The sequence below is a fragment of the Sylvia atricapilla genome, chromosome 14, assembly GCF_009819655.1.
Source record: "Sylvia atricapilla isolate bSylAtr1 chromosome 14, bSylAtr1.pri, whole genome shotgun sequence".
Taxonomy (NCBI): domain Eukaryota; kingdom Metazoa; phylum Chordata; class Aves; order Passeriformes; family Sylviidae; genus Sylvia; species Sylvia atricapilla.
The window spans coordinates 11,401,727-11,427,295 of NC_089153.1; the positions used below are offsets into that span (position 1 = coordinate 11,401,727).

The 25,569-nt window shown below is 42.0% G+C and overlaps 1 protein-coding gene across 1 annotated transcript in view; it reads right to left on the reverse strand.

Annotated features, from left to right (window-relative positions):
• LOC136367763 (A disintegrin and metalloproteinase with thrombospondin motifs 2-like) overlaps nt 1-25,569 on the reverse strand; it is a 139,366-nt gene that overhangs the window by 12,463 nt on the left and 101,334 nt on the right. Inside the window, exons 5-6 of the mRNA XM_066329560.1 lie at nt 12,327-12,529; nt 1,364-1,447 (exon numbers count right to left, since the gene is read on the reverse strand). Of these exons, the coding sequence (XP_066185657.1) occupies nt 1,364-1,447; nt 12,327-12,529 (287 nt within the window). The remainder of the gene's footprint in view (nt 1-1,363; nt 1,448-12,326; nt 12,530-25,569) is intronic.

A 25,569-nucleotide genomic window follows, 5' to 3' on the forward strand; every position in this document is an offset into this window, starting at 1 on the left:
GCTGACTTCCACCACTATTGCAGCATCAGATTTGTATGAGATTCGTAAGTCAATTTGCAATCAAATTTTTTGCCATTACAGCAATCACAAGGATATTTCAATCATTTTGTAGTTCAATGTTATCTACACACTCCATGAACTTTCAATCACAAAATGGCAAATATGACCTTTTTGACCTTTTACTTTAGGACATAATCTGACCAAACTCATCAAAAGTGCATAACTACATCATCATCATCATCACTGCAGGAAGAGCAGAGATGGATTGGTTTGTTTAGTTCTCAGATGGAGAAGCTCCAACAGAAAAAATTAACCTGCATCCAGGTAATCAATCTCCTGCAGAGTCCAGCCTAAACCTGAGAGCTCCCTCATTTGCAGCAGGGAGGAACATTCTCAGCTGGTATTGAGCAGGGTAAGCTGGTGAATGCCAGTGGAGCTTCACCATCTGCACTGGCTCTTTGCTCACAGCATTCCAGCAACTTCCATGAACAGACACAAAGTCTTCCACAATCCAGGTTTACTTCATGAACATGGAAATCCCAGCAACTCCAGTCACAGGAACATGCATCAGATGTTAACACTCTGCTCTGAGCAGCTGGGCCTGATGCTGCATTGGAGAGCAGTAAAATCCCATGTCCTTAACCAAAGCAGTTATCAGTATACTTGGAATGTCCTGTTCCTGTTTCCATGGAATCTGATGTTGACTTGGCAATGAAGACACAGGTACTGAACAGATCAATACTTTTGAAACCCAGTTAACATTTTGTTCCTCTTTACCCAGGTTTTGTCTGTGGACCAACCTCTTCCACAGAAACTGAGAGAAAGAACACTTGGTATTTTTAATTACGGATCTGATCTGCAGAGCTCTTGCCTTCTGGCCCCTATTCCATAGAACACGCATTCAACTTTCAGCACATGTGTAGTTCCACTGATAATAAGAACAAGTATAAATGAGTTCTTATAAAGAGGCTGTAGCCCTCAGCATCTTGCAGAACTGACCTTGTGTTTACTGTTACTTACATACAGTTGAACCAAAACACATTGTGTTTTCTTTAGGAACTAAAATGTTCTCTATGTTTCATGGACTCTTCCAAACAAATCTGAAAAGACAGACTGCCAGAGCTAAGCAGTAACTTCAAATGACACAGGGAAAACCCAGAGGAAACTGAAATTATTTTAAATGCAAAGTTTAAATGATAAACATATATATATATATGGAAGTTCTTTATATTCACAGACTAGTAAGGATAATATATATGGATTAAAATACAAAACAAATACATGTCCCCAGTAACTTCACTGTTCATAAAAGAATGAAGTCTATAGATATTGATATTCTCCATTTAAATTAACCTTTCCTTACCTTGCCGTAGCTCAGCAGGATTATCCTCACCAAGACAACGTTAATGTGAGCACCCAGGGACTCATCATGATAAATTTCATTAACCTGCAAAAGAGTTCAGTGCTTTAACAATGGTAACTACGAAGGCAGTGATACAGCCGGTACCTTTTATGCTCTGTCATTAGGCCAGACACCACTTTGTGATCATATTTAAAACATGAAAAATTCCACTAATGAGAGAGGGAATGGGGTTTTTTTCCAAACTCTGCTCTACTCTCCCAACAGGCCATAATTTAGGGCCTCATTTAAAAGAAATATATACTCAGAGACTTCAGATTAACAGGTATATAAGTGCCAACCTAATTGAACTTGGAGGGATCATGGTGCACCCAACAATTCAGCTGAGTAGACCCATGTGTGCCCACTGGAGCCTGGCAATCCAGGCAAAATCCCAAATATCTCTCTGCTGAGCAGGACCATGCATAGGGAAGGGGATGAGTGAGCAGAGAGACAGGACCTCTCTCCCAAGAGCCATTCACCAGATCAGTTCAGCTGCACCCTTGTAACTCTTCCATCTGGGACCCATCACATCACACTCTGCCAAGAGGATGTGCCTCCCCCAAAACGCTGGTCAGGCACATGGGCTGCCTTTATTGTGTGTCAAAACTCATCAGTGTTAAACTGTGCAAGTAGAACAAAAGCTACAAAATGCCAGCAAATTAAAATTGTCTTCTTTTTTTTTTATACCAGAGCTACATAACTGAACACACACATGGGGAAATCACCCCAGGAACACTGAAAAGAAAACTGTAAATATTTAGAGTAGAGAATGAAATGTGGATGAATAACAATTACTTAGGAAACACTGCTACAAGCAAGCTGGGTAAATATTAACTGTTAACGAGGCTGATTTAAGTATTCAGTGATGAAGAGTGCATGGGACTTGGCCAAATGGCAGGGGTTTAGCTTTACAAATTAGAAGAGGCAGATGAGATCCCTGCGAGGCAAGTTCCTTCCCTAAAACCTCCTTCCCTTCATAAAGGTTGCTCCAAACTGAACTGTTTTTTCTGTCTGGACCTAGATTTCATTTATTCCTGCAAACTAGATTCATTACTTCAAGCTAATAAATAACTTTCAGGGAACATTTCATTTGAAACATGGTAAATAATGTCCTGCTACTTCAATCAGCCCCAGTTTTAATGGCCTGTATTTTATCTCTTCGAAAACCATTAAAATTAAATACATCAGTGTAGGTTTTGCTAAGCAATCCCCACTGACATTTTAAAGTGAATTTTAATTCGTTTCATCAGTATTTTTTGACAGAAGAGCCTTATTTTATGCCTGGTAGGCATCCAAGTTTTCAACGGTCCTGAGTGTCCTGCTGAATGGCAGCTCCAGGAGGAGGCTCACACCCTCCAGGGCACCTGGGGAACATTCTGGGGGATGCCTGGGATGCAGGCTCGTTACTGGTTGATGAGCAAGCAGATCCTTGCATTAAGATGGGGGATGAGGAGCTCGTGGCTATGAGTGACTTCAGGGGCTTCTGTTTTCATTGCAGGGCAGAAGGAGCTGATTACGTTCAAATCTGCTTTGTAAACAATCCCTCTAGAAATCAGATCATCTCTTTGCATGTTTAAATAAGACTGACTTTATATTATGAAATTTAAGAATCTCTCATATTTTCACTTTGAGGACCATTGCTCAACACAGATTATAAAGAGGTAAGACATAAAAACATTTTGCTTTACAAAAATTCTTTCACCCAGAAAAAAGACCTTTGAACGTTGTTAAGGGAGGCAGGGATATTAATTTGTCTCCCTCTTTATGTGGGGGGAACAGAGCACCCAAATCAAGAGTATGAGGTTGAAATAAGTTGTAAATTACCTGTACATGAAATGATTATTAAACAAAAACCGCCGTGCATAGAGGACAGTAAACACAGCATGTAAATAAGTATTTAATTAGTTCATAAAGCATAATCCAAATTGGTGCACTCCACTCTCTCATTAACTTCCAGAATTTAACCTAAGCCTCTTTTGACAATCGTTGAGTAACCGAACAACTGTATCGCTGTTGTGTGCCAAAGGGAAACTTGGCTTGAAAAAACTGATGGAACAGAATTAAAACACTGTTTGACTATTCATGCAAATGACATCTAACAAACAAACTGTGAATGAACTGAAAAGCACAAGCACTGTAAAAAGCTGTTTGGTTCTCTTGGGATCCCGGATTTTCTGCAAGACAGTGGGCCAATTCAAAGCTCTGGGTCTTGGTTTCATTAACAAAGATGAGTCCAAGCCCTCTCCACACAGCATCTTCCTCTGAGCTAAACTGTGGTTTGCTGGGCGTGTCTCACTGCACATGAATAATATGCTGAAATAGATGCTTTTTCTTTTTTTTCAGCACAGTCTAAACCATACCTATTTGTTTCAGGAAGCTGCTAGTAATTCAAGATCCAAGCAAATGTTGTGCTCTCAGAGGTTCAAGAAAATGCACATGTTGAAAGGGCCACCACAATCCCTAGCTTGGATTCTCCACATTCCTCTTAATTCAACAGTAAAGCAGAGTCAGGATAATGCAGCTCAATGTATATGGCAGAAAATGACCAAGCAGCCTGTGCAATCAGAAAGCTCCAGGCTTAAGAACAACTCACAACTTTGAAACTCACTGTTTGAAAGCAGAGATAACCAGACAATGGAGATACATGTTCAGATGTCTGTGCAATAAATACACACAGCTGTGGAAAAGACTGCAAGTACTTTTCCAGCACTGCATCTCCATGTGCTTCAGCAGGACATCCTGCTTTGTACCAACAGAAGAAAAGCCAGAGTCAATCCCCTGTTGTTCTTAGATCAGTAAGTCTAAAATTAAGTTGCTGCATAGGAGAAAAAAAAGTACACAGAGACCATCCCATAATCACAGCTCCTGAACTGAAGGCAGTGAATGAATTAAATCTTGATAGATGTCCTACAGTGATTCAGCATTTATAGAGGGTGATGAAGAAGGCTGGGTAAATCTCAAAGAATTCAAAGCACAGTGAAACACTGTAAAGAGATTTTCATCAAGCTATTCTAGTTCGCTAACTATTTTGGGATATCTTTGGTTTCTTTTTCCGGGATATTTCAAAGGAAAGCATGCATTTCTATTTAAAGTCTCTGTGTAGAAATCAGGCTGGCACAGATTGGTGCTACATAAGAAAAACAAAGACTTTATTTACTTTTTTCATCTGTCCCTCTCTGCTAATTTTATAATTCTTCTGCCTTGAGTAAGTTTCAAGTCAGTACAGTAGGCACATAGAATACATCAAAAAGCTAAAGGCAAGCCAAGTGCCTGTGAGGTGCCTCATGCTTTGTAAAAGAAGAACTGGAAAGTTTTGATTACTGAGCAAAGCACAGCCCGATCCTAAAACGGAATTTTGAAAGCTCCTGTACCACAAATAGTAATCAACAGCCTGCAGTTCTGCTAGTCTTGGTGCAGGGTGGGTTACCTGCTGATAGAGCTGGCAAGACTTTTAGGCAAAGTCAAGTGGTTCCCTGGATCCCTAATTAAACCAATGCCGCATAGGAGAATAATCTGCGTATTTCGGCAGATCATCAGCAAACTCACTCATGCAGTTTGAAGGAGTTCCCAGCCTTGCAGAGTTTGTTAGTATCTGCTATGCAAAAGGCAGATCATTTCATCACGATGGCTCCTGAACCATAAACCATGGGGTTTGTCCTGAGGCAGCTCCATGGATTGCTCCTCACGCCTGGCTGAGTGCTGCTGCCCCAAGCTCCTGAGCACACGCCCCTGCTGGACATTTCACAGCTTCAACCTCAGGCTACATCAGCATCAAACGGCTCCAACCCAGCAACAGCAGCCATCAGAGGGCACATCTGACCATTTGGAGAGGGCACAAACCAAGAGTCATCTGGTTTTGCAGCCACCACAAATTGCTGACCCATCTGAGCTGATTAGCCCACTCTTTGATCACCCAGCATTCTTACACAACTGCTCCTGCAGGAACTACTGATGGTACGTGCTCCTGGGCAGAGCTGGGACCATGTGTGGATCTCTGCCAGAGCGGTACTGGAGAGGCTGGAGAGCATCAGCTCCTTCCCTGTGGGATGGCAGAGCTCCTGGCAAGCCATTGTTAGAGCCCAGCCTGAGATGCAGCTCATTCATCAGATCATAATTATCTGCAGCAAAGCCTCGGTGCCTGGTGGGCATCCAGTGATTGTCTATTTCTGTAAGAAATGTCTGGTTTGAATTACAGGATAGGAACCAGAAATGTCATGGTGGATACTGAGCACAAACTTCTGTAATCTGAGCCTCCCAAAAGCATTCTCCTCTCACTTTATTTTTCTGTGGTCCCACTTCAAACACCACTGTGCTCTTCGATTTTCATCACCTTTTTAATGCTTTTGTAGACCCCAAATGAGCATTTTTGACATTCCCAAAGCTTTATCTTAATCCCACAGGAATAATATTACATCAATTCCTCTGGTGGATGCACTATGGTCACACAGAAAGTCATAAGGCAAAATCAAGGGCTCCTAGTCTCCCTTTCTAGTCCTTACAAGGCATTTCCTCATTTCCTCAGAGAGGAACTCTCTTTTTTTTCCTGAAATCTTTGTTGAGCATCACAAGGAAAAAAGAAGAATGAAAGCACACAACACACATGAAACTTAAAGGTCAAACTGTGATCTCACATTTGGAAAGCATCTATCATTCTACTCAAAACCAGGCTGTTTTAGAAGAGCTTGGCAATGTACATTGCAAAACAGAGATAAGAATCTCCCATTTTCTATGCAAATATGAGTCTGAGTCCTGATTTACCTTCCCTAGTGTCAGAGTCAGTAGGTGTTACCAAGTCCAAGTTAGCTGCTTCTGATCAAAATGAAAAACATTCCCCAGCAGATGTGTTGGCAAGGCACAAGGTAGCTTCATGTTACAGGTCTCTATCTCATCTTCGACTGTAACATTGGCTTTAGAAAGGTCATAGACTTTGTTTTCTGACTTCATGACTAATTTATTTTTCTTAGTTCTTCCCGCAGGCTCTTGGAACTTCTCATTCCTGCTTATGAACCACTGCTGTGAGAAGTTTCTCTAAACACTGTAAATTACCTTTGCACCAACAGACTCAGTATTTTTTCTGAATTACTGTCTCGAGATCATGTTAATAAAATCAACTACAGTATCATAAAATAATTAAGCAGACTGATTTATCACTTCACTGCAAGGGATAAGGGCGTAGTGTCAAAGTAATAAATATGGTGACCTCTTCAAATCTAAGTGGTTTGGTTAAGAAAAGCATCCAGAATTTGAAAGCTGATCCTAATTATCCACACTCCATCACACAAACCACACTGTCACAGCTCAGAAGTCCCTGGCTGAAACCTTTGTGGCTAAAGCTCATGTTGGTATTTGGAGTAAAGGACAAAGTTTATCTTTTAACAGTACCTACCCTCTGCCTTGAGAACAGCACCAAAACCTGTGTGATAGGGTAGAAAGGCACATTGCAGGTACCAATAATGAGAAATGCTCACTTAATTGACACTGGGAATAATATCCCTGTGAAAATGAGCACAACCTGTAAGAGTTCCGAGAGGGTCTTTCTTGCAGGAGCCCCTGAATGCCCAAGCACAACTACGGCTTCCACTGTAGGGAGGCAATCAAGATAATGAACAAAAATAACCTCGTGGAAGCCTCTTCAGACACTGTTCACACCAGTCACAGCTACTGTTTTATAATGAACAGTCAAAATGTGGAGTTAACTCACATACATATATTTAAACTTTCAAACAAGCTGTAATTCAGCCACAGACAGCTGAAGTTCCTCTGATGAATAGAGCTGGACTTACATTTGTTATTTGTGGAACTTCTTAGAGTTAGTTCAAATTTAAAGTGCCCATATTAAAATAAACTGATTTTAAATAATGAGCAATGGAGCTTATGAATTATTTAATTTTCAAAAATCCAGTCAAATTCTACATTATTGAACTATCCTTGCTGTCTAAAAGAAATGCTTTTTAGTTTAAAAAGCATGATTCTGAAGACAGGGAGCACCATTATTTCAATGTATTCAATCATCACTTTCTTTTTAGCAGCTTGAATTAGACATGCTTTCAGGTTTTTATCCAACTGTCAGTTAGAAACCGATGGCATTTCTGCCCTTTCCTCTCATTAGGGACTTGCTGTTCTGTACCTGCAAATCTTCATCCCTCATCAGCCAGAGATACAAGAGCAGAAATCTCATCTATAATAGTAGTATCATGTACATCCTATTAAAGAGGACAGATAACACATTCAGCAGCGCCTCAGGGCCACAATTTCAAAGACATGTGTAGTGCTGAAAGATGCAGGTGAAAGACTCCAGGGACTTTCCAAAGCCCCCAGCTGCACAGTTCTCATTGATTTCAGTTATTCAAATGAAAAGTTGTTTAATGTATTTGTTCTGGAATTGAAGTTTCACCTGAAGGCTGGGGGATACATAATCCCATGAGCTAATTTTTAATACTGATTCTCGCTGATTTCAAAGGCACGTAAATGACTTAATACTCAGATAAATCTAGCCCAGAGTGAGGCATAATTCTTATTTAGGGTCTCTCTCCCTTTGAAATAACAGCAATTAGGCACTTAACTACTTTGAGGAGATGGGCTTTAGTATCACAGATATTTTGGCCATATATCCATTACATGAATATATATAAATATTTTAATATCAGCCCTTTTACAGTAAAGGAACAGAAAAGCAATTTCACCCCTGAAAATTTCTTAATCCTGGAAACTACTTCTAAGAGTGTCATGAAACAGAGAATTTCAGCACCAGGACTGGGTACCAATAACATCCATTTCAGAATCAATGAACCCTTTAGGTTGGAAAAGCTCCTTAAGATCATTAAGTCCAACCTTCAACCACAGCACTGCCAAAAACACTAAACCACACCCCCAAGTGCCACATCCAAACATCTTCCAAACATCTCCAGGGATGGTGACTCCATCACTTCCCTGGGCAGCCTGTTCCAGTGCTTGAGAACCATGAAGAGATTTTTCCAAATAGTCAATCTAAATATCTCCTGGAGAAACTTGAGGCCATGTCCAGATCCCACTGAAGAGCCCTCCAGCCCTCCAGCAGATCACCACTCCCATCTACTCTGGTGTCACCTGCACTGAGGATTCACTCAATTCCCTAATCCAGATCACTGATATTGGTCCATTGCTGGACCTGGGGAATACCACTTTGGACTGGCCCCAACTGGATTTGCTTACATTCACCAGCACCCTCTTGACTTGACCACACAGCCAGTTTTTTTATCCTGTGATCAGTGCACACATCCAAGCCAGTCAGCCCAATGACATCCACTCAGCATCCTTCTCCTCCTCCCACAGCATCCTGAGTGAAAACCTTTTCTTTCCCAAGCACCGAGGTAACTCTCCAATGCCACTTCTAGCCTTGCACTTTTCTAGTATTTTCCAAACAACTGTACAAGCAGAAACAATTACTGGGAGTTTGAGATGCTTTCTTGCTGAAATTCAATTACCTTCTATGTTCTTGAGTAACCACAGAAGTACAAGATTCCACCCAAATCTCTCTCCTCAATGGAAATGCTCCTGCATGCTATAAATACAAAGTTAATTTGTGCAATGTGTGGGCTCACACTTGGAAATGCACAGAACTGTGCAGGCCAATATCCTTCCCAGGAAAAAGCACAGCATGACGTACAAATGAAAATGGTGCGAGCGAGAGGCAGCTGAGGGTCTCTAAAGCAAAAACAATGGCATGTTTTCCAAAAGTGACTGAATGTCCTGATGGTGCTGAGCAGAGAAAAGAGAGGAGGTCAAGAGAAACCAGAGTTTTGTGGAGGAAATGACTGGAGGATGAAAACGGTGAGGCATGAGGCCGAGCTCACTGCAGTGGAACGGCTGGCGCACAGTCAGACGATACGTGGCTGCAGCCCAACGTGTTAAAAATCCTCTGGCATCTATCACCATTTGTTTGGGAGTGACTTCATTTCCAAACTTTGGGATAAATATTAGCACAGCTATTCAAGATAGCCAGGACACTCAGCCGCTGTTTTTTCTCACTTCATGGCTTTTAGGTGTGGACTGTAACACATCACTTAAGCTGCACAAAACAGATTTTACTGAATTTACAGTCATTGCACTGGGCTTGAAAAAAAAAATATTGTTTTGATTGGGTTGGTGGTAGGGTTCCACCCAAGAACCCTGGGAAAAGTTAGTTGAGGACAACTGCTCACGCCATCACACACAAGGAGATCAAGCACAGCAGGAGAAGCAGCCATGCTGGGAGTTGCTTCTGGGAAAGTAATGTCTTGTCCTAGGAGGGACAGTTCACCTAAGATTTATTTCATTTTTGGAACCTCAGAAATTCAGCTATTTGATCACCTGTTTTATCTCCAGTAAATACCGTCACTATTATTTTATTTTGTTACCATTAATTCTTGATTTTATGCTTGCCACCTTGTTACCATACAAAGCTAATTGATTCTATGCCTTGTTGCTACAGGAAGCTAATTGATTATTACATCCTAAACCCAGCAGAGTACATACAATCTGATGGTTATGAGAGGATCTCTAATTAGATTTAAAAATACAGCTGGAATTGTTTGTAGCTGTCTTTTCTTTTTCAGTGACCTACACATCTCTGTTTACATGTGACCCCTAACAGCCAAGGACCCCAAGGCCTTTTATAGTGGGCTCATTTTCCAAAAGAAAACCCCCAATTATTCAAAGAGGTAGAAGAGAGGGCAGTGGGGGAGTCACTGTGAACATCAGGAAAGGAGACCAAAGCCATGTTCTACACAGAATTGCACCTTGCACCCCTCCAGCAATGAGGGCAAGAGCTGGAGTTGCCCCGCTGAGGAGAAGGAGAGGTTTGCATTCTGCTGTCCTTGGCACAATGCAGGTCCCCAGCACCACTCTCTGCAGTAACAAACCCCTCTTGCCTCTTTCTGCTGGAGCTGGAAACAGGAATGGTTACCATCACCCACCCCCCTGCTAAAATACAGACTCTAGAATCCAGCTGAGTTGTGAAGGGAAGAACAGGACAACACTGATGACTGCCAGTGACTATCCAGAGCCTTGGGGATTTCAAACAGCCCCTTGAATTTGGGCACAAGGCATGGGACACATCCTCAGTCCCCAAAAGACACGTTTCTACCTCAGAGCTCTCAACAGAACAATTGCTGCCTGTGCCAAGGGCTGCCGTGCCCTGTGGGGATGGTTACACAGGCTGCACTTTCTAAACCACTTGCAGAGACAGGCTGCTGAAGAGTTGTTATTTCTTGCAATTTGTGTCTTGGATGGTTTACTAAAATTAGGGAAAAGTATATTCCAGAGCTGAAACATTTATGGCTTCTTTACCATTACTGTATATTTTAATTCTTAAAAATAGATTTAAGTGACATGATAAGTAAAGACTCCTGCTTAATCTATTTTGGCCTGTTTGCCACATTCCTGGTTTGGCCTGTTTGACTTGTTAATTTAGAGATGCATAAAACCATCTGTTTCACTGTGGACTTTGTTTTAAGCCTCAGAGGAAACAAACCACACAAATAAATGAAATTCACTATGTCATTTCTGTTAGAATATATGCATTTACAGCCATCAGAGCAGACACCAAGTACCCCATAACTCTAATGTCAGGGCAGGGTTTTAACTATTTACAATGTTGTTATAAAAAGTCATAACTGAATTTATATCACACAAGGGATTTTCTTAAATTGTATTCCACCTCTCATTTAAAATGAAAAACAGTGATATTCTGCACATTGCTAAAATAACGTAATAAAGAAAGAAAAAAAACAAGCTTCATAATTAAAAAAATATATCTTGGAAAAACTACATCCCAGACAAATCCACCTAATAGCCTGGATAGCTGCCTCTGTGGTTTGCAAAGTGAAAGAAGTCATCTACAGGCTCATCCTCTTGACACAACTGCAAACTTCAGAAGTCAGACTCCATTTGTCAAAAACAGAGCAGACCTAGAATTTTTTACTCTACACATTTTTTACTAAGAACACACATTTGCTGAGGCCAAAGCTTTTCCAGAAATGTGTTTTATTGAGGAAAGACTCCTTTTCCAGACAAGAAGGAGAAAGAAGAAAGTCATACCCAAATGAGTTGCCTATGAGGGGGGCCACCACTTCTGTTTCTTCAGCGAAAAAATAAAATATATTTTGATTTTGATCTGTGCTAAGGATGATTTTTCAAGTCTTCATTCTTTTCCAAAGGAGAGTATCCTTGCTTACTGTCTGGGGTACTAGAGGGCTGCTGCATTGATATTTAGAAATAAAAAGTGATTCTTTAAAACATAATATTCCCTAATGTCTCCTTTCATCACTCCTACACTATATAGTCTGTTGCACAGACTATGGTTCTAAAGATTAAATATTTAACTAAGGAAACCTAAAGATATCAGTCATGGAGTAAATAGTAAATCCATCTAAGAAAGCTCAGTGTTATGCTGCATAACATTTTACTGCAGTGTGAAGAAGGAGCAGGGAGGTGGCCTGGGACCTAAAGTGGCTGTTGAGAAATCAAAGAATTTAGCAGAGTAGTTTTAAAAATGTAAAAGCCAATTGTAATTTCTGTTAGAACCTTATTTGAAGACAGTTCTCCAAACCATGTTCCTCAGCAGGAAGCTTAGGTTAAGGGAATATACAGTTAAACATAATGACTTCCAAAAACTTGAGTCCCTGACCTTGTGTCCCCATCCACCAAAGCACATAAGCAGGACTTTGAACATTTTAACAGTCCCACACTCAGCTTCTGTCTTGACTCCTTTTTCTTTTTTTTTGTTTTCTTTTTTGCTTCTCCCCTATTGGATTTTCTGAAAGTGGCCTGGATTTCCCTTCTAGAGTTATTTTATCTCCTGCCACGAGAAAAAAATCTGTTACGTCTTATTCAAATGGCTTACCCAACCTACATTCCCAGCCCTTTCAGAGCCTCCCCACAGGGCAGCTAGAAGAGCTGTACTCACAATATTCATCAAGGTCAGCAGGTACTTCTGAACATGTTCTTTCCCGTGGAACTGAACAACTGAGTCATCAACCCCCAGGAGCACTTCGATGTTGTAATCATCCTCTGTCGCGTGCCTTCGACGGCGCTGCCTCGATCTCTGCACCTGCTCCTCAACCAGGCCCAGTGCCCTGCCCAGATTGTCCAAACCAGTCAGGTTGGAGCCTGAAACCAAACAGACAAACCAGTTACCAGCCAGAAGAGGTTCAGCTTTCAGCTCAGATAAATTTGAAGTAGCAGCATTTGTTACGTTCTGAGTGTTATATAACAGCGTTAGTTTCACGAAATGTCAATTAAAAACTACTAAAATGAGAGAGAAATATGACCCAAAACGTTTTTATCCTGCAAAGTAAAAGCAATAGTTTCTACAAAGTAATACTGACCTAAAAGAGCAGCAAGTCATACCAATGTCTTGATAAGAAGAATGGAGCTGTTTGCAGTAAAATACTTGTTGCTTAAAAGTACTTCTAACAGAAATACACTGTCCAGGGATCTTGTGCTACCCAAAGTAGCCTCTATTTAGAACAGTTAAAGATAAACACGTAGTTCAAAATCTGATCTTACTGCCCAAATCTGATCTTACTCCTATTTCAAGGTAAGTGCAGCTGCCAGTACAGCCTTTTGTTATCCATGCAGGTACAACCAAACCAGTCCCCTGGCCTCAACCCTTTAGTTCCTTTCGTAGTTATACACATGCAATCCAACAGTAGTGACATGGATCCTATTTATCATTACAGCTCAGCACCACATTTTAGATATGAGATTAATTAATTTATCGCTACGTCCACAATTTTTTTAACAGCTTTTCAACCTTCATTCCAAATTTTCCATGTCACTTTGCATTACTGCATGTCAAGGAGCAACCCACCAGGCACAACAGTTGTCTCTTTCATTACTTATGATTTCTAACAGTTCCTGTGATATGAAAAGCATGTTCCCTGACAGGATGAACTTGCTTGATGTGGCACTTGCCTACTAAAAATTAACATAAAAATATGGAATTTTGACATTTCATCCTGAAGAATAACAGTGATTAGGATTCATATCATTATTACCATTTGCATTACAAGAGACTAGAATCACCACTGAGAACCTCTTGATTTTAGCAAATGTCAGGAAAGATTCACTTAGAGAGGTCAGCAAAGCTGCAGAGAGGGCTGTGGGTTGAGTAAAGGTCCCAATGCTTCATTCACAGAAATATAAGGGGAACCAAAGGGAAGAAGCCCAAGACACCACCTTCAAACCAGAAACGAGAAACAGCTCTTGGAAATGTTACAAAAGTGGATTCTCCATTTCCATTTATTGAAGTTTTCACATCAAAAGTGGCTGCTTGGGAAAGGAATGAGTCACCAGATCACTGGGCTCATTACAAGAACATCTGTGCTCTTGCCTGAACTTCACTGCCTCAGGCTGCTGTGTCAGCAGGTCCTGGGCAATGTGCAGCCTGAGCAGAGTCCCCTCAGCTCCCCACTGAGGTGACAACAACACACCAACCTGCACAGCCTCCAGCTGCCAGGAGGGACACACTCCAGGCATCCCCAATCCCATGGAGCAATCCTTACTGCTCTGGGCCCCAGGCTGTGCCTCGTGTGGTGAGAAGCTGATCTCTGCTCTCCTTGAAGAGACCCCCAGGAAAAGTACAGCCCCTGAAAGACCCAGCATCCTGCCAGTTTCCAGCCACCTACAAGGGCAAGCTTGTCCTGAGATCCACAGCTGCAGGGATCTCCTCTGCATGGCACTGGCAGGGCTTCCCTCTCTCAGTGAAGGTCCCAGTAGTGGTTCAACACCCCCAAGGAACCCCAGTGTCCTTCTCCCCAAACAACAGCACTTAATGCAGCTAACAAACATAACCACCACATTCTCGTTGCCAGCCTCAGGGCTCCGAGCAGCTTCTGCTCCTGGGGCCACAAGCCTTTAAAATTAGTCTGGTCAGAATCCATGATTCAGCATGAGAATTCATTCCCCACGCAGAGCCCAGCTGTCACTCCCAGGTGTACCACAGAGGGCAAATGAGCCTGGCCTGGCAGCACTGGAGGCAGCTCTTTGTCAGGCTCCAGACCTGCCAAACAGCCAGCTCCAGCCCAGCCCTATGGTTTACTCCACCAGGAAAACTTCAGTGTTAAAATTTCCTTTCTAGTAAGCTCAGAAGTAATGACCAAGCCATCACAGTGGAGACTCACTACGGGATCATGGGGCAATCATATATTCATGATCTATAAGACAAATCACAGTTGCTATAAAATATGGCCATAAATCTTAAAAGCTCTGTAGAAAAGTAAGCCTAGGCTGGCAGGGGCTGCAGGTCATGTCTTCCCTCTGTTGTGCATAAAAAGCTAAAGCAATCAGCAGCAAGGCAAATTTATCAGAGCTGCTACTGCAGAACAGCAGTGCTGGGCAGGGGGACAGCCTGAGCCGTGTACTGAGGTTGCAGACAGAAAGCTCTGATGGCTGGGGGGGTGTTATTTGGGTGGGTGATTGGCTGTCAAGGTATCTTGAGCTCTTGTGCTTTCATTTCTCTCCCTTATGTGTCAAACTAACTCCTGGCATGCTACCTTTATTCCTGCTGCGAGTAAATCAGCCAGAGGCAAAATGTGATCCTACCATCCTGCAGTGAAAACTGCCTGTCCTCCCTCTTTGCTGCTCACTTCATCACTGTCACACTGTAGTCCCTACAGTCCTGCCAACTCCTGACAAAAGTTATCAGGAGGTTCCCTGGAAGTCACCTTACTGCCAGTAGGTGCCAACCAACCACTTCAAATTTTCTTAGGAGCACAAAAATCCCACACATACACAATTACCTTCACCCTTCAACTGCTCTCCTCAGGACAACAGCCCAGAGTTGGGCACTGGTACCTCTGAGGCACCAACCCATGTGCTTCCCAGCAGAGAGAAAGCCACACTGGCTCCAGCTGGTGCTGGAGTCATCCAAGACCAAAAACATAGCTCAAAACATTTCCAACAGTAACTGTGATATTTCTGCCTCATACCCCAACTTCCCACCCAGTGCTCTTTCCCAGAGGCTGTCCCTGCACAGGCAGGGATGCCTCCACACACGCCTGACCACAAACCCCACAGAGCCCTCCTCCAGTGCTGCTCTGCCTCTCAGGCCCGTGGATGATGAATTGCTGGATTTGCTGGACCATGCAATGTCATTCCCATGTTGGATTTGCTCCTAAATGACCGTTACATCCAAGCGAAATTAATACCCATATCTTAGCAAAGAGGAAGAGAAACAAAGTTCCACATGTAGTAAATGAGAAATTTGTGGTGTTTTGGCATCTCAGCTTTCCTTAGTGAACATCAGTAACTTTGCTGTATCATTGTACTGCTAACAATATGATAGAAAAGCTCAAGAGAAAGCACGAAGACCTGAATAAGACACCAAATTCCTCCTTCGCATTTTCCGCATTACATTCCCTCTGATCAGCCCTGCACTTTGCACAGTAACATCATATAAGTAATTCCAAACTGCCCTGTTTTACTAAATCAACCCAAGACCTCTCCCTCAGATGTCAATTTTCAGCAACTTTTGCCAAATCAGCCACTAATCATTGGTGCCAACTTTGTTCTTCATCTCCCAAGAGCAGACACTTGTCATTTCCAGAGCCTCACAACAGCCTGTGTTGAAACTCTCTTGCTCCTGCTAGGAAAAATTCACATTTGTGAAAATTACCCAGCCACAGACAAGCTTTTATTTCTCTCTTTTGCTGCTCATTCAGAATAAATCAAATGACAGCAGCACTCCAACAGTTCAACCAAAAATCCCTCAACCCCCCTCTTTTTTTCTAAAGCCAGCTAACAACTCAGTGATATTTCAGTAATTTTCTCCTAACACTGCAGACCATCTTCCATAGAAGGAATAAAAAGTGCTCAAGTTGTCAAATAGTGTTGCTTTGCACATCTTCAAAAGAATTCTCCATCTGCAACAGTTTGGGATGACACCACCTTATTTTCTGGGAATTTTTGCCTTGCTCATGAATGTTTGATATCATGTTCTTTATGGAAACCAAATTACATGACATCTCCTGATTCTGCCTCGCCCATCATGGCAGGCAAAGCTCAAACAGATGCTCTGAATTACTGAAGCATGAACACATTGCCTGCCATAAGAACATCCTTTCCCTGTGTTTTCTGTCACTCCCTTTAGGACATCCACCAAATCCACAGTTGCTGGCTCATGATCTTGTTTTGGTCTTTCCATGGCCCCTTTCAAAAAGGCTCAGGAAAATACAGCTGCACCTACAGTCCTTATGAAACAGCTGGACTGTAACAGTACCAGCCTTAAAGCTCCTCAATTTCACAGCAGCAATACTGTCCTAACAGAGCAGTTTCTAATATTTTATCTCCTCTTTCTGATAGGGAGAAGGCAACTTTCTGGCAAGCCCAGAGCAGAGACCAGGATGAGCAGCTGGGAGACTGAACTGTGTGTCATGTTCACAGCCATCATCTGCGGCTTGTCAGCACAGCAACGAGCTGGAATTTCATTTCAAACCCGAGTGTGCAGCATTCAGACCAGCCAGGCACCATTGAAATGCAGCTGGTCTGCTTGTGTGGACACTTCATCTGTCAGCAGGGGAGCAGACGAAGGCCTGAGCCGACTGCTGAGCATCTTCTCTGCAGCCACACAAGGATCAGCACTTCTGATCTGCTGCCTTGCCACTCATCACCATTCCTGGGACACGCCGCTGAAGGAACTCCCAGCTTCCCATCCCTTGCTGCAAACCACCAGCTTTTGTGGTGGTGGTGTTGTTGTTTTTCACCCCGGTGACTCAGCCTGAGCACCGTGAAGCACGGCTGGAGCCCGCTCTGCCGTGGTGGCAGATAGATCTGTGACAGCACAGGAGCCTGGGCACCCAGCCCTGCCCAGCTGTGCCACAGCTGGTGGCAGTGCCACTCCTGGGACTGCAATCCCAGGACAGGCATCAGCCCGTCCATCCCTCAGTGCTGCAAGTGCAGGAGGAACAGGCTGAAAGCAGGCAGGGTGGACTTGCTTTAGCTCTCAGCTTCCCATTGCTCAAGTACATCTGCACCTCTGGAACAGCACCAAACCCTGCTGACAGATTGACAGAGAACTGCTCTTTTGGGAATTGCACCTTAAATCATGAGCCATCTTTCAGCAGCGCTCCCTGCCACTTGGATCCCGTGGGCTTCTCTTGTGTCAGTCCTCTGCAATCAACTGACTCTCTAATTAGCCTCCAATTTGCCTGCTCACGCATTTTACCAAAATCCTCATTTGTCTTCCGTGATAAATTGAAGCCCAACCCATGGAGGTTGAAGTCAACAATGAACAGTCATCAAACTTTGGATTGTATACCCTAGTGATTTACTCTCCCATTTTTAAGTTCCTCCATTTGGAATTTTGTTTTTCAATAGTTGCACACAACTATGTTGTGTTATGTTCATTTCTTAATTAATAGTTTCTCTGATTTATAATTTCTTTTTAAAATTATTTCTGCTGGCTTTACAGCCATACTCACCTTCCTCTGCTCCCTGCTTTGTTTCCCAAATGTCCTCTACTTGTCTTTCTTCTCCCCCCTAACCATCCTGCTCAGCTACATTGGTGTTCCATAATTTATAAATCCCTTTCCCATACTACAGTCTGAATTTGGACCCTTCTGCTATAGATCACTCATAAGAAAACTGGGTAAAGCCAGCAGGGAATTAAAATGGGAGAGAGTTTCTGTGAGGTGAAAGCAAATTGAAAACAGCCTAAACAAGAGGAAATCCACAGAATGCACTGGTTACATGATACCAAGCCAGCCCTGTTTAAAAGGCATCTCCAGGAGGACACTGCCTCAACATAATTTTAACTTGGAGCTCAATTTTCATGGGATTCTTGTGATTTCTTGAATCATAGGTTAACAATGGCTGCTACTTTGAAAATCCTTAACCAAGGGCAATCACTCCAGCAGAATTCTCTTGAGGAGTGGGATCAAATTCCTCCTCTCACACATTTTTACATAAACCAAAAGTAAGACCACACTAGTAAACTAAAAACTTGGTATGCACCAGGCATCCTCTCCAACTTTACAAATCGTTGTCCTGCCCTGATGTGCAAAGAAGCAGCCATTTAAAAGGAAGGGTTTAGGCTGTGTGCCTTGCTGACCATATGATCAAGCTCCTTGCCCCTGAGTTATGGTAATGCTGTTTCTGGTCAAATCCCATTTTAACACAGATCCTGCTCCACCTTTCATCTGGCCAGGGGGGGTTGCCATGGCTGTTGGGGTAAGTTGGGCTGGGCTCTCCAAAAACAGGTCTCAGACTCCAGCTGCATAAAGGCCAGCAGATAGAACAGCTGAATTCCTGCTGGAATGATCTGGTCCTGGTACTTGAAATTGGGAGTTCAAAGTATTTAACAGTATTTCATATACAGAGCAATTAATGTAAACTCCTTGGGCAGAACTATTGTCCCCCACTTGCAGAGTGAATGCACATTCCTGCAAACACACAGGCACAAACAATGTTCCTTTTTTTCTCATCACCTTTGCAATAGCACAGTGACTTTGAAACTTGGGACATCCTCAAATGCCTGCCTGAATCATAAAATCACAAAATGGTTTGGGTTGGAAGGGGCCTTAAAACTCATCCCATTCCATCTCCCTGCTATGGGCAGGGACACCTTTCACTATCCCAGGTTGCTCCAAGCCCTGTCCAGCCTGGTCTTGGACACTTCCAGGGATGGGGCAGCCACAGCTTCTCTGGGAAACCTGTGCCAGGGTCTCTCCACCCTCACAGGGAAGAGTTTTTTCTTAATATGCAATCTAAACCTAGATCAGAGAATCAGGGTTATAAAGAAAAAACAAAGATGAACCTACCAAAGTTGAAAAATAGAGAACCTAAAAAAAATAATTTAAAAAAGGTCTTCCCAAAGGATAAACCAATTAGTGCACACATTAGCAAGTGGCCAGGCCAGAGGCACTAACAATAACCATAGCTAGGTGTTGCCAGGGAGATCTTTTCTGGCATATCACAACAAAGAGAAAAGATATCACAATACTAAAAAGAGAAGTTGAAAACTAAATTGATCTCATCAGGGCCAGAGTCACACAAAGAATAACATAAAGATGAGAGATAATTGCACTGTCAGAAGATTAAGTGAGCGCAAAGTAATAGAATACCCCAGGCTAAAATTTCTTTTTTTTTTAATGGTGAAACATGGTGTGTTAAATTTTTAATTTTTATCTTACAACATAATAGTCAAAAAGGGGAAATGAAAGAAATGGCAAACCAGTCAGGAAACCAGCCTGTGTGACCTGGTTGAAATGCAGCTCTCTGAGAACTGAACACAAAACTTTTCCAAAAGTGAAACATATCCTTTGGAAACTTTTCAGCTATCAGCCTTACTAATACAAACACAGGTTTCACAATTTAGCACCAAATAATCCATGAGCAAGATGTCCAAACTCAGTGCTTAAAAGTAAGCTCAAAAAGGGGCAAAGAAAGCTACTCTAGAAAATTAATTTAGAGGCCAACTTGAAAGTTTCACTGACTTAATTGATTGCATCTGAAAAGTGCTATCTGGCAAATATTTTGGCAAGTCATTGCAAGCTGGCCTGTATTGCAGAGCCTGTGACTTGCAAAACAAGGTGCCTGATTTACCACCTCCCACCCACTCTGAGAGCCCACATCTGGCCTGGGTCAAGGCTGCATCCCTCCCAAGCCCTGGGGTGCTCCCTGTGCCTGGGCAAAGGCTTTGCTCCGCATCGCCCAGCGAGAGCTGCAAAGGGAGCTTCACACATTCCATCTCATTTGCAGCTAATGCATAATTAATTAAACCGCAGAGTTCACGGGCACTGGGCACGGAGCCACAGCTCCACAGAGTTCTAGGAGCCCCAGAGGCCCCACCTGAAGTCCCAAAGGCAAAAGGATCAGGAGCTGCCCACAGCTCACTTTTCCCCAGCAGGCTTTAAAGAAGTGTTTATGGGCTCTTGGAGTCCAAGTCTGCCACTAAGATACTCAGATGTCCAATCCATATTCCAAGCATGATTAAATTACAGCAAATTAGCACATTAAGTAAGCTGCCAAGCTGACCCCCTGGCTTTGTAGGTGACATGTCTAACAATCCCACTTGCATTTTTAACAGAATGAAATGCCAAGCCATGGTACAGGACCTGAATAACAACAGATTATATGGGATGGCAGTTGTCTTTCCATAAGGCAAGTATTCTGCAAGAAAGGGAAATGAAGTTTAATTACAGTTCAAGGAAATAACATTAAAAAATGCACAGGTAACAAAAGTTGAATTCCTAGCCAGGGCAGGAAGGTGAGATGAGGGAGAAAAGGCAAAGAAATACATAAAATAACCATACATTATTGGAAATATTACTGAAAAACAATGACTGAAGCAAATATGTATCTTTCCTATACTTTTTTGCCACAACCTCAAGTCTCGTCTTTTGGTAACAGTTCAAAGTAGAATTATTCCATCCTTTTAAAAGGGCAGCACTTTTCTCAGTTATAAAGTCCCACAAAGTTGTAAATTATACAATTGAATGTTCTCAATGTCAAGTAGAATAGAAAACTCATCAGTGTAAATAACGTACAGCAAAAATGACAATGCAAACAGCTCCTGTTTCCTATATAATCATAATGATCTTTTAATTAGACAAAGTAAACAGTCTGCTCATTTCACCTTGTGAAGAAAAGCATAGGAAGAAATCTTCCCAAATTCTAAGGTAAAAATGTCTCCATTTTGCCATTTTGCAGTATCAGTGAGTTCAAAGACTTTTTGTACATCTCAAAAAAAAAAAAAAATTGCCATAAATCAGCAGTCAGACAGACCAAAAAAAGAGGTTAAATTGAGTCTTACAAGAAGGAAACCTCATCTAGACAGGCTGACAAAGGCCGGGCAATACCCAGTGCCTTGGCTACTTCTGCTGGCAGGATTTAAAACTGAGTGAGAAGGAGTTATAATTTTACCTATGTTTTGAAAATACCCTTGTTGCTAAAACTGCTTGAAACCTTCTGCACCAACAAATGCAGCTGCAATTGATTAGACACTGCAGGAAAGACAAAACTTACTTGGAGGATGCAGGAATTTCTTAAACTTCAAAATGACAGTAAAAAACCCTGAAAGAGAGCATCAGTCTCTGCTCCAGTGAAAGCGCATGAGGTTTACTCCCAAGGCATTTCAAAACCAAGGGCAAAGGCTTCTCCTTTTACTTGTGCAAGAGCTCTGAATTTGTCAAGCCCTACAAAAGGCAAACTGTGAAATGCTGCCCTTCCGTTGGGGTGGGTGGGTGGGAGATGGATCCTGGCAATGACACAGAGAAGAGATGCTTTAAATGGGCAGTCCCCTTCATGAGCACAGACTGGGGCTGGGGAGAGGAAGATAGAGAGGAAGAAAAGAAGATTAATGGGTGTGAGGGCAACAAAACTCTCTGGGGAAAAGGAAAATTTAGAGGCAGAAGTTGTGAGGACACAAATACAAAAGAAGAAAGTGAAAAGAAACTACTGTTGTTTTTCTTGCTGCAGTTCCCCACTGGCCCTAGGAAAGCAAAGCCAGGGCTTCCTGCTACATCCCACTCCCCAGCCCTGAAAGCTGTGTCCTAGGAACAGCCCCTGAACTTCAGGGAACACAGGGACAAATGCCAGGGTTTGCCAGGCAAACCACCTCCCCAGCACGTGCAGGCAGGGCTTTAATGTTCCTTTCTCAAGATAAATTTAGCATTAATATTTGGGAGCTTTAGAGGGATTAGAACAGGTCAACGTGCATTTATTTAGTTTTCTGGCAGCTCCAAAGTATTTTTAATTCCTTTCAGGTCAAATGGACTTGAAAACTGAACTCTTTTTAAAGTGAACAAACAAACAAAACAGTTCATCTGACATCAAGTTTTACTCATTTGATATGAAATCAAGAACTTCAAGTCTCAGTGCAGAGAATCATTTAAAATTATAAGACATCTCAAGGGAAAGAAGGGAGATGGTTTGTTTGGAATGCACTGTCATGAAACCCCTCCACATTTTCAGGATTTTTCCTTCTTTATCGATGTGAAGTTCAGTGAAAAATTCAGGACTTTATCACCAATAAAAAATTTCACCCAACTCACCCAACTCAACTGTGCCAAGACTAAAAGGAGTTTCCATTTCCTCCTTCTACCACCTACCCCCTTCCTCCAAAGGAACAATCATCATTTCAGAACCTCTGTATTCTGGTTGGGTTATTCATGTATTGGTGATAAACAAGCTGTACTCAGCACTGACTGGCTTGTCCTTCAAATTGGCTTTTAGCTCAACAAAACTCAGGTCATTTTTCTACTAAATGAGATGTAGTTGGTAGGATGTAATGCTCCTTGGCAGGCAGCAGACAATCCTTCTATAGGGACAAATCAGACCCACCTCAAAATAAAAGCCTTTCAAGGATTAGGTAACAAGGAATTTATCTCCTGAATTAAAGATATCATCTTCATGCAAATAAGGCTTAAAGTGGTCAGAAACTGCATTTGTATTCCCCTTTGCAGAGTGCTATAAAATTGCTTTAATAGTAATGACTGCTCTGCTCTTACTACAGAGAATGAAATCAGACTTTGAAAAGCAAATGCACAATGTCAAGTAAGAAGGGCTGGGAAGCCTCTTACTTACATATGTATTTACACATGTACAGATATACTTACATGTAATAATGCTAAAATAAGAGAATGGTGTATTGTAACAAGGTACAATGATGGGTGGAGGGTTGATGGATTACCAGCTCTCTTGGTAGCTAACATTTCTATTACAACATTTTTAAATTATGTCAAACATTAGAAAACTATCAGAAACAACAGAAAATTGAGATACTAAGGGGTTTTTTAACTCAATTAAATTATCTTTAAATGGTTTTAACCCAACTGGAAGCTAAGAGGACTAGACAAGTCAATGGATGTTAGAGAAACAGTGGATGCTGTTAAGGATAAAAGTAGATGGCTGTTCCAAAGCTCCAAGAAGTTTCTGCCTCTGGAACTGGAACAGTATTTAAAGACCATTTAGCCTCTAGCCTGTTACTTTTGCATAGTAACAAACAGAAATGTTAAAGCCAATGCCAAAAAAACCCTCCTTTTAAAATGCCTTAAAAAACAGTTGCTAAAATAACCAAGAAGTTAACTGAAAGCAATGCTGACATACATGGTAAAGGCTTCTAGCAATTAACACATCCTTTCTAAAACTGGTAAAAACAGAGTCACTCCGGATCTGAGTTCCTGCAATGAATTATGGGTTTTATCCAAATATACTGGACTGGATTAGTTGAACTCTATCACTTGTTTCCACCTGGTAAAGAACTGGCTAACCAAGCCACTCCTAGTTTACCTGATTGTAAAAATACCTGTGATCAGGTGAACAACAAGGACAGGGAAAAAAAAGAAATACAAAAACCTTCCACAAATCATCAGCTGCAACAGCACAGTTTATGTTCCATTTTGGGAATCAAGAGGTAAAAAGATGTCCATGAGTATATTCATCTTCTTTATTCTTCCAAAAACCTAAATGTTTAGGTAATAGATCATACAAACTCCAACAATATTAATTAAAATGCATATTGTACTAACAGAAGTAATAACGTGGTTCCCTCATTTGAAGTCAGAATAGACTACATCCACTTTCAGTTCTTGGTGAGCAAGAGAATATTATTTCTTCAACACAGAAATTGTTTCAACACAGAAATTCTTTATTCTTTCCCATTACTCCAAAAAGAAAAGTCTACAAAGATAAACAGCCACGGTAACATTAACTGAACTCACTTTAAAGGAATAAAGTGACATTTGTAGCAAAGAGGGAGCAAGGCTGGAGGGAAAAGTAATCTTTTTTGGCAGCTGAAGAAGGCACATGTTAGGTGTCAGGGTCTGTCTCTTCACCAGATTATTGTTCCCCAAGAGCAACTTCCTACCTGTCTCCTCAGCAACACAAGTCCCACAAACACAGCCTCCTTCAGTTCACCTATTGTACCTGCTCAACCAGATCTGAGACCATAAATCAGTGCTGAAAAAGAATGTTTTTGAAAGTCATACAAAACAGCATTTACTTGTCCAACAACAGTGCTACTCAGTTATGAAATAAGACATGAAATACCACAGTCAATAAAGACTCCTCTTTGCTGTTGTGCCCTGGAAGCCCCCATGAGTCCTCAACAATTACTTTGGACTTGCAGGACTCTGAATGATCCTGTGCAGTGGGGGAGCTGGACATGTATTTATTGAAGCTGACACTAATCAATACCCATCACTTTTTCACTGGTTTCAACTTTATTAGAAAAATGATATCAACAGCTGCTACTGTCCCGGCCAGCCTCAGAAAAAAGCCGAGGGTTGATGGCATCCAGCTGCTCCCATTGCCTGGTTCTCCAGTCTCTCCCCCAGTGAGCTCCAGGCTGCCTTTCAGTGCAAAGCTTTCCATTCGACCTTTCCTGCATTTCTCCTAGGATCACAGAATTTCAGCGCATTACTTTTTTCCTCTCTTTCGAATCTATTTTTGGCTAATCTTCTCTAAAATTTTTGAAGCGTTCGGAAAGGTTTCTTACATTCTGGTTTTAGTCCAAGGTGCCTTGGTTTCAAATACTGCAGTGCAGCTGGGCAACTCTTACATTTTGCTGAATAACTGGTTCACCAAAAACAAAGTTGTGCTTGTTTTGAAATTATTTTCAAATCAAATCACAGGAGGGTTTAGGGATTAAAAACAAATAAATAATGGGGTAAGGACTCACATTTCATTTTAGTGAACATATATTCCACAATATGAAAGCACCCAACCAGCTCAGGCTACAGCAGAGAGGAGGACACAGAATCATAGAATAGTTTTGGATTCAAAGAACTTTTAAATGCCACCTCCCCTGCGGTGGGCAGAAACATCACCATTTAGGATCCTCTCAGAAAATCATCCAGACTGACCTTGAGTTGATGCCCAGGATGGGGCATCTGCCACTTCTCTGGGACACTCAACCTTGCCAACACAGGAGTGTTCCTCTTCCAGTGACAAGAGCCAGCTCTGCCCTGTGAGGCTCCAAGCACGGCAAAGTTAGTCCATGCCTTAGGTCTTGAAGGTGTAATGTGAATTAGAGGAGTTGGTTCAAAGAAAGAGGCAAAGAACCTTGCCAAAGGACTGGAGCCTTTGGGAATTCAGCCAGGAATATGAGGGAGATCCTCAAGCCTCCCAGTGAGAGCTGGATTACTTTTTGTAGAGAGTGCCTCACTTTAAACTTTGAGCTTTTAGTCTTGACCTTGACTTCTTGACCA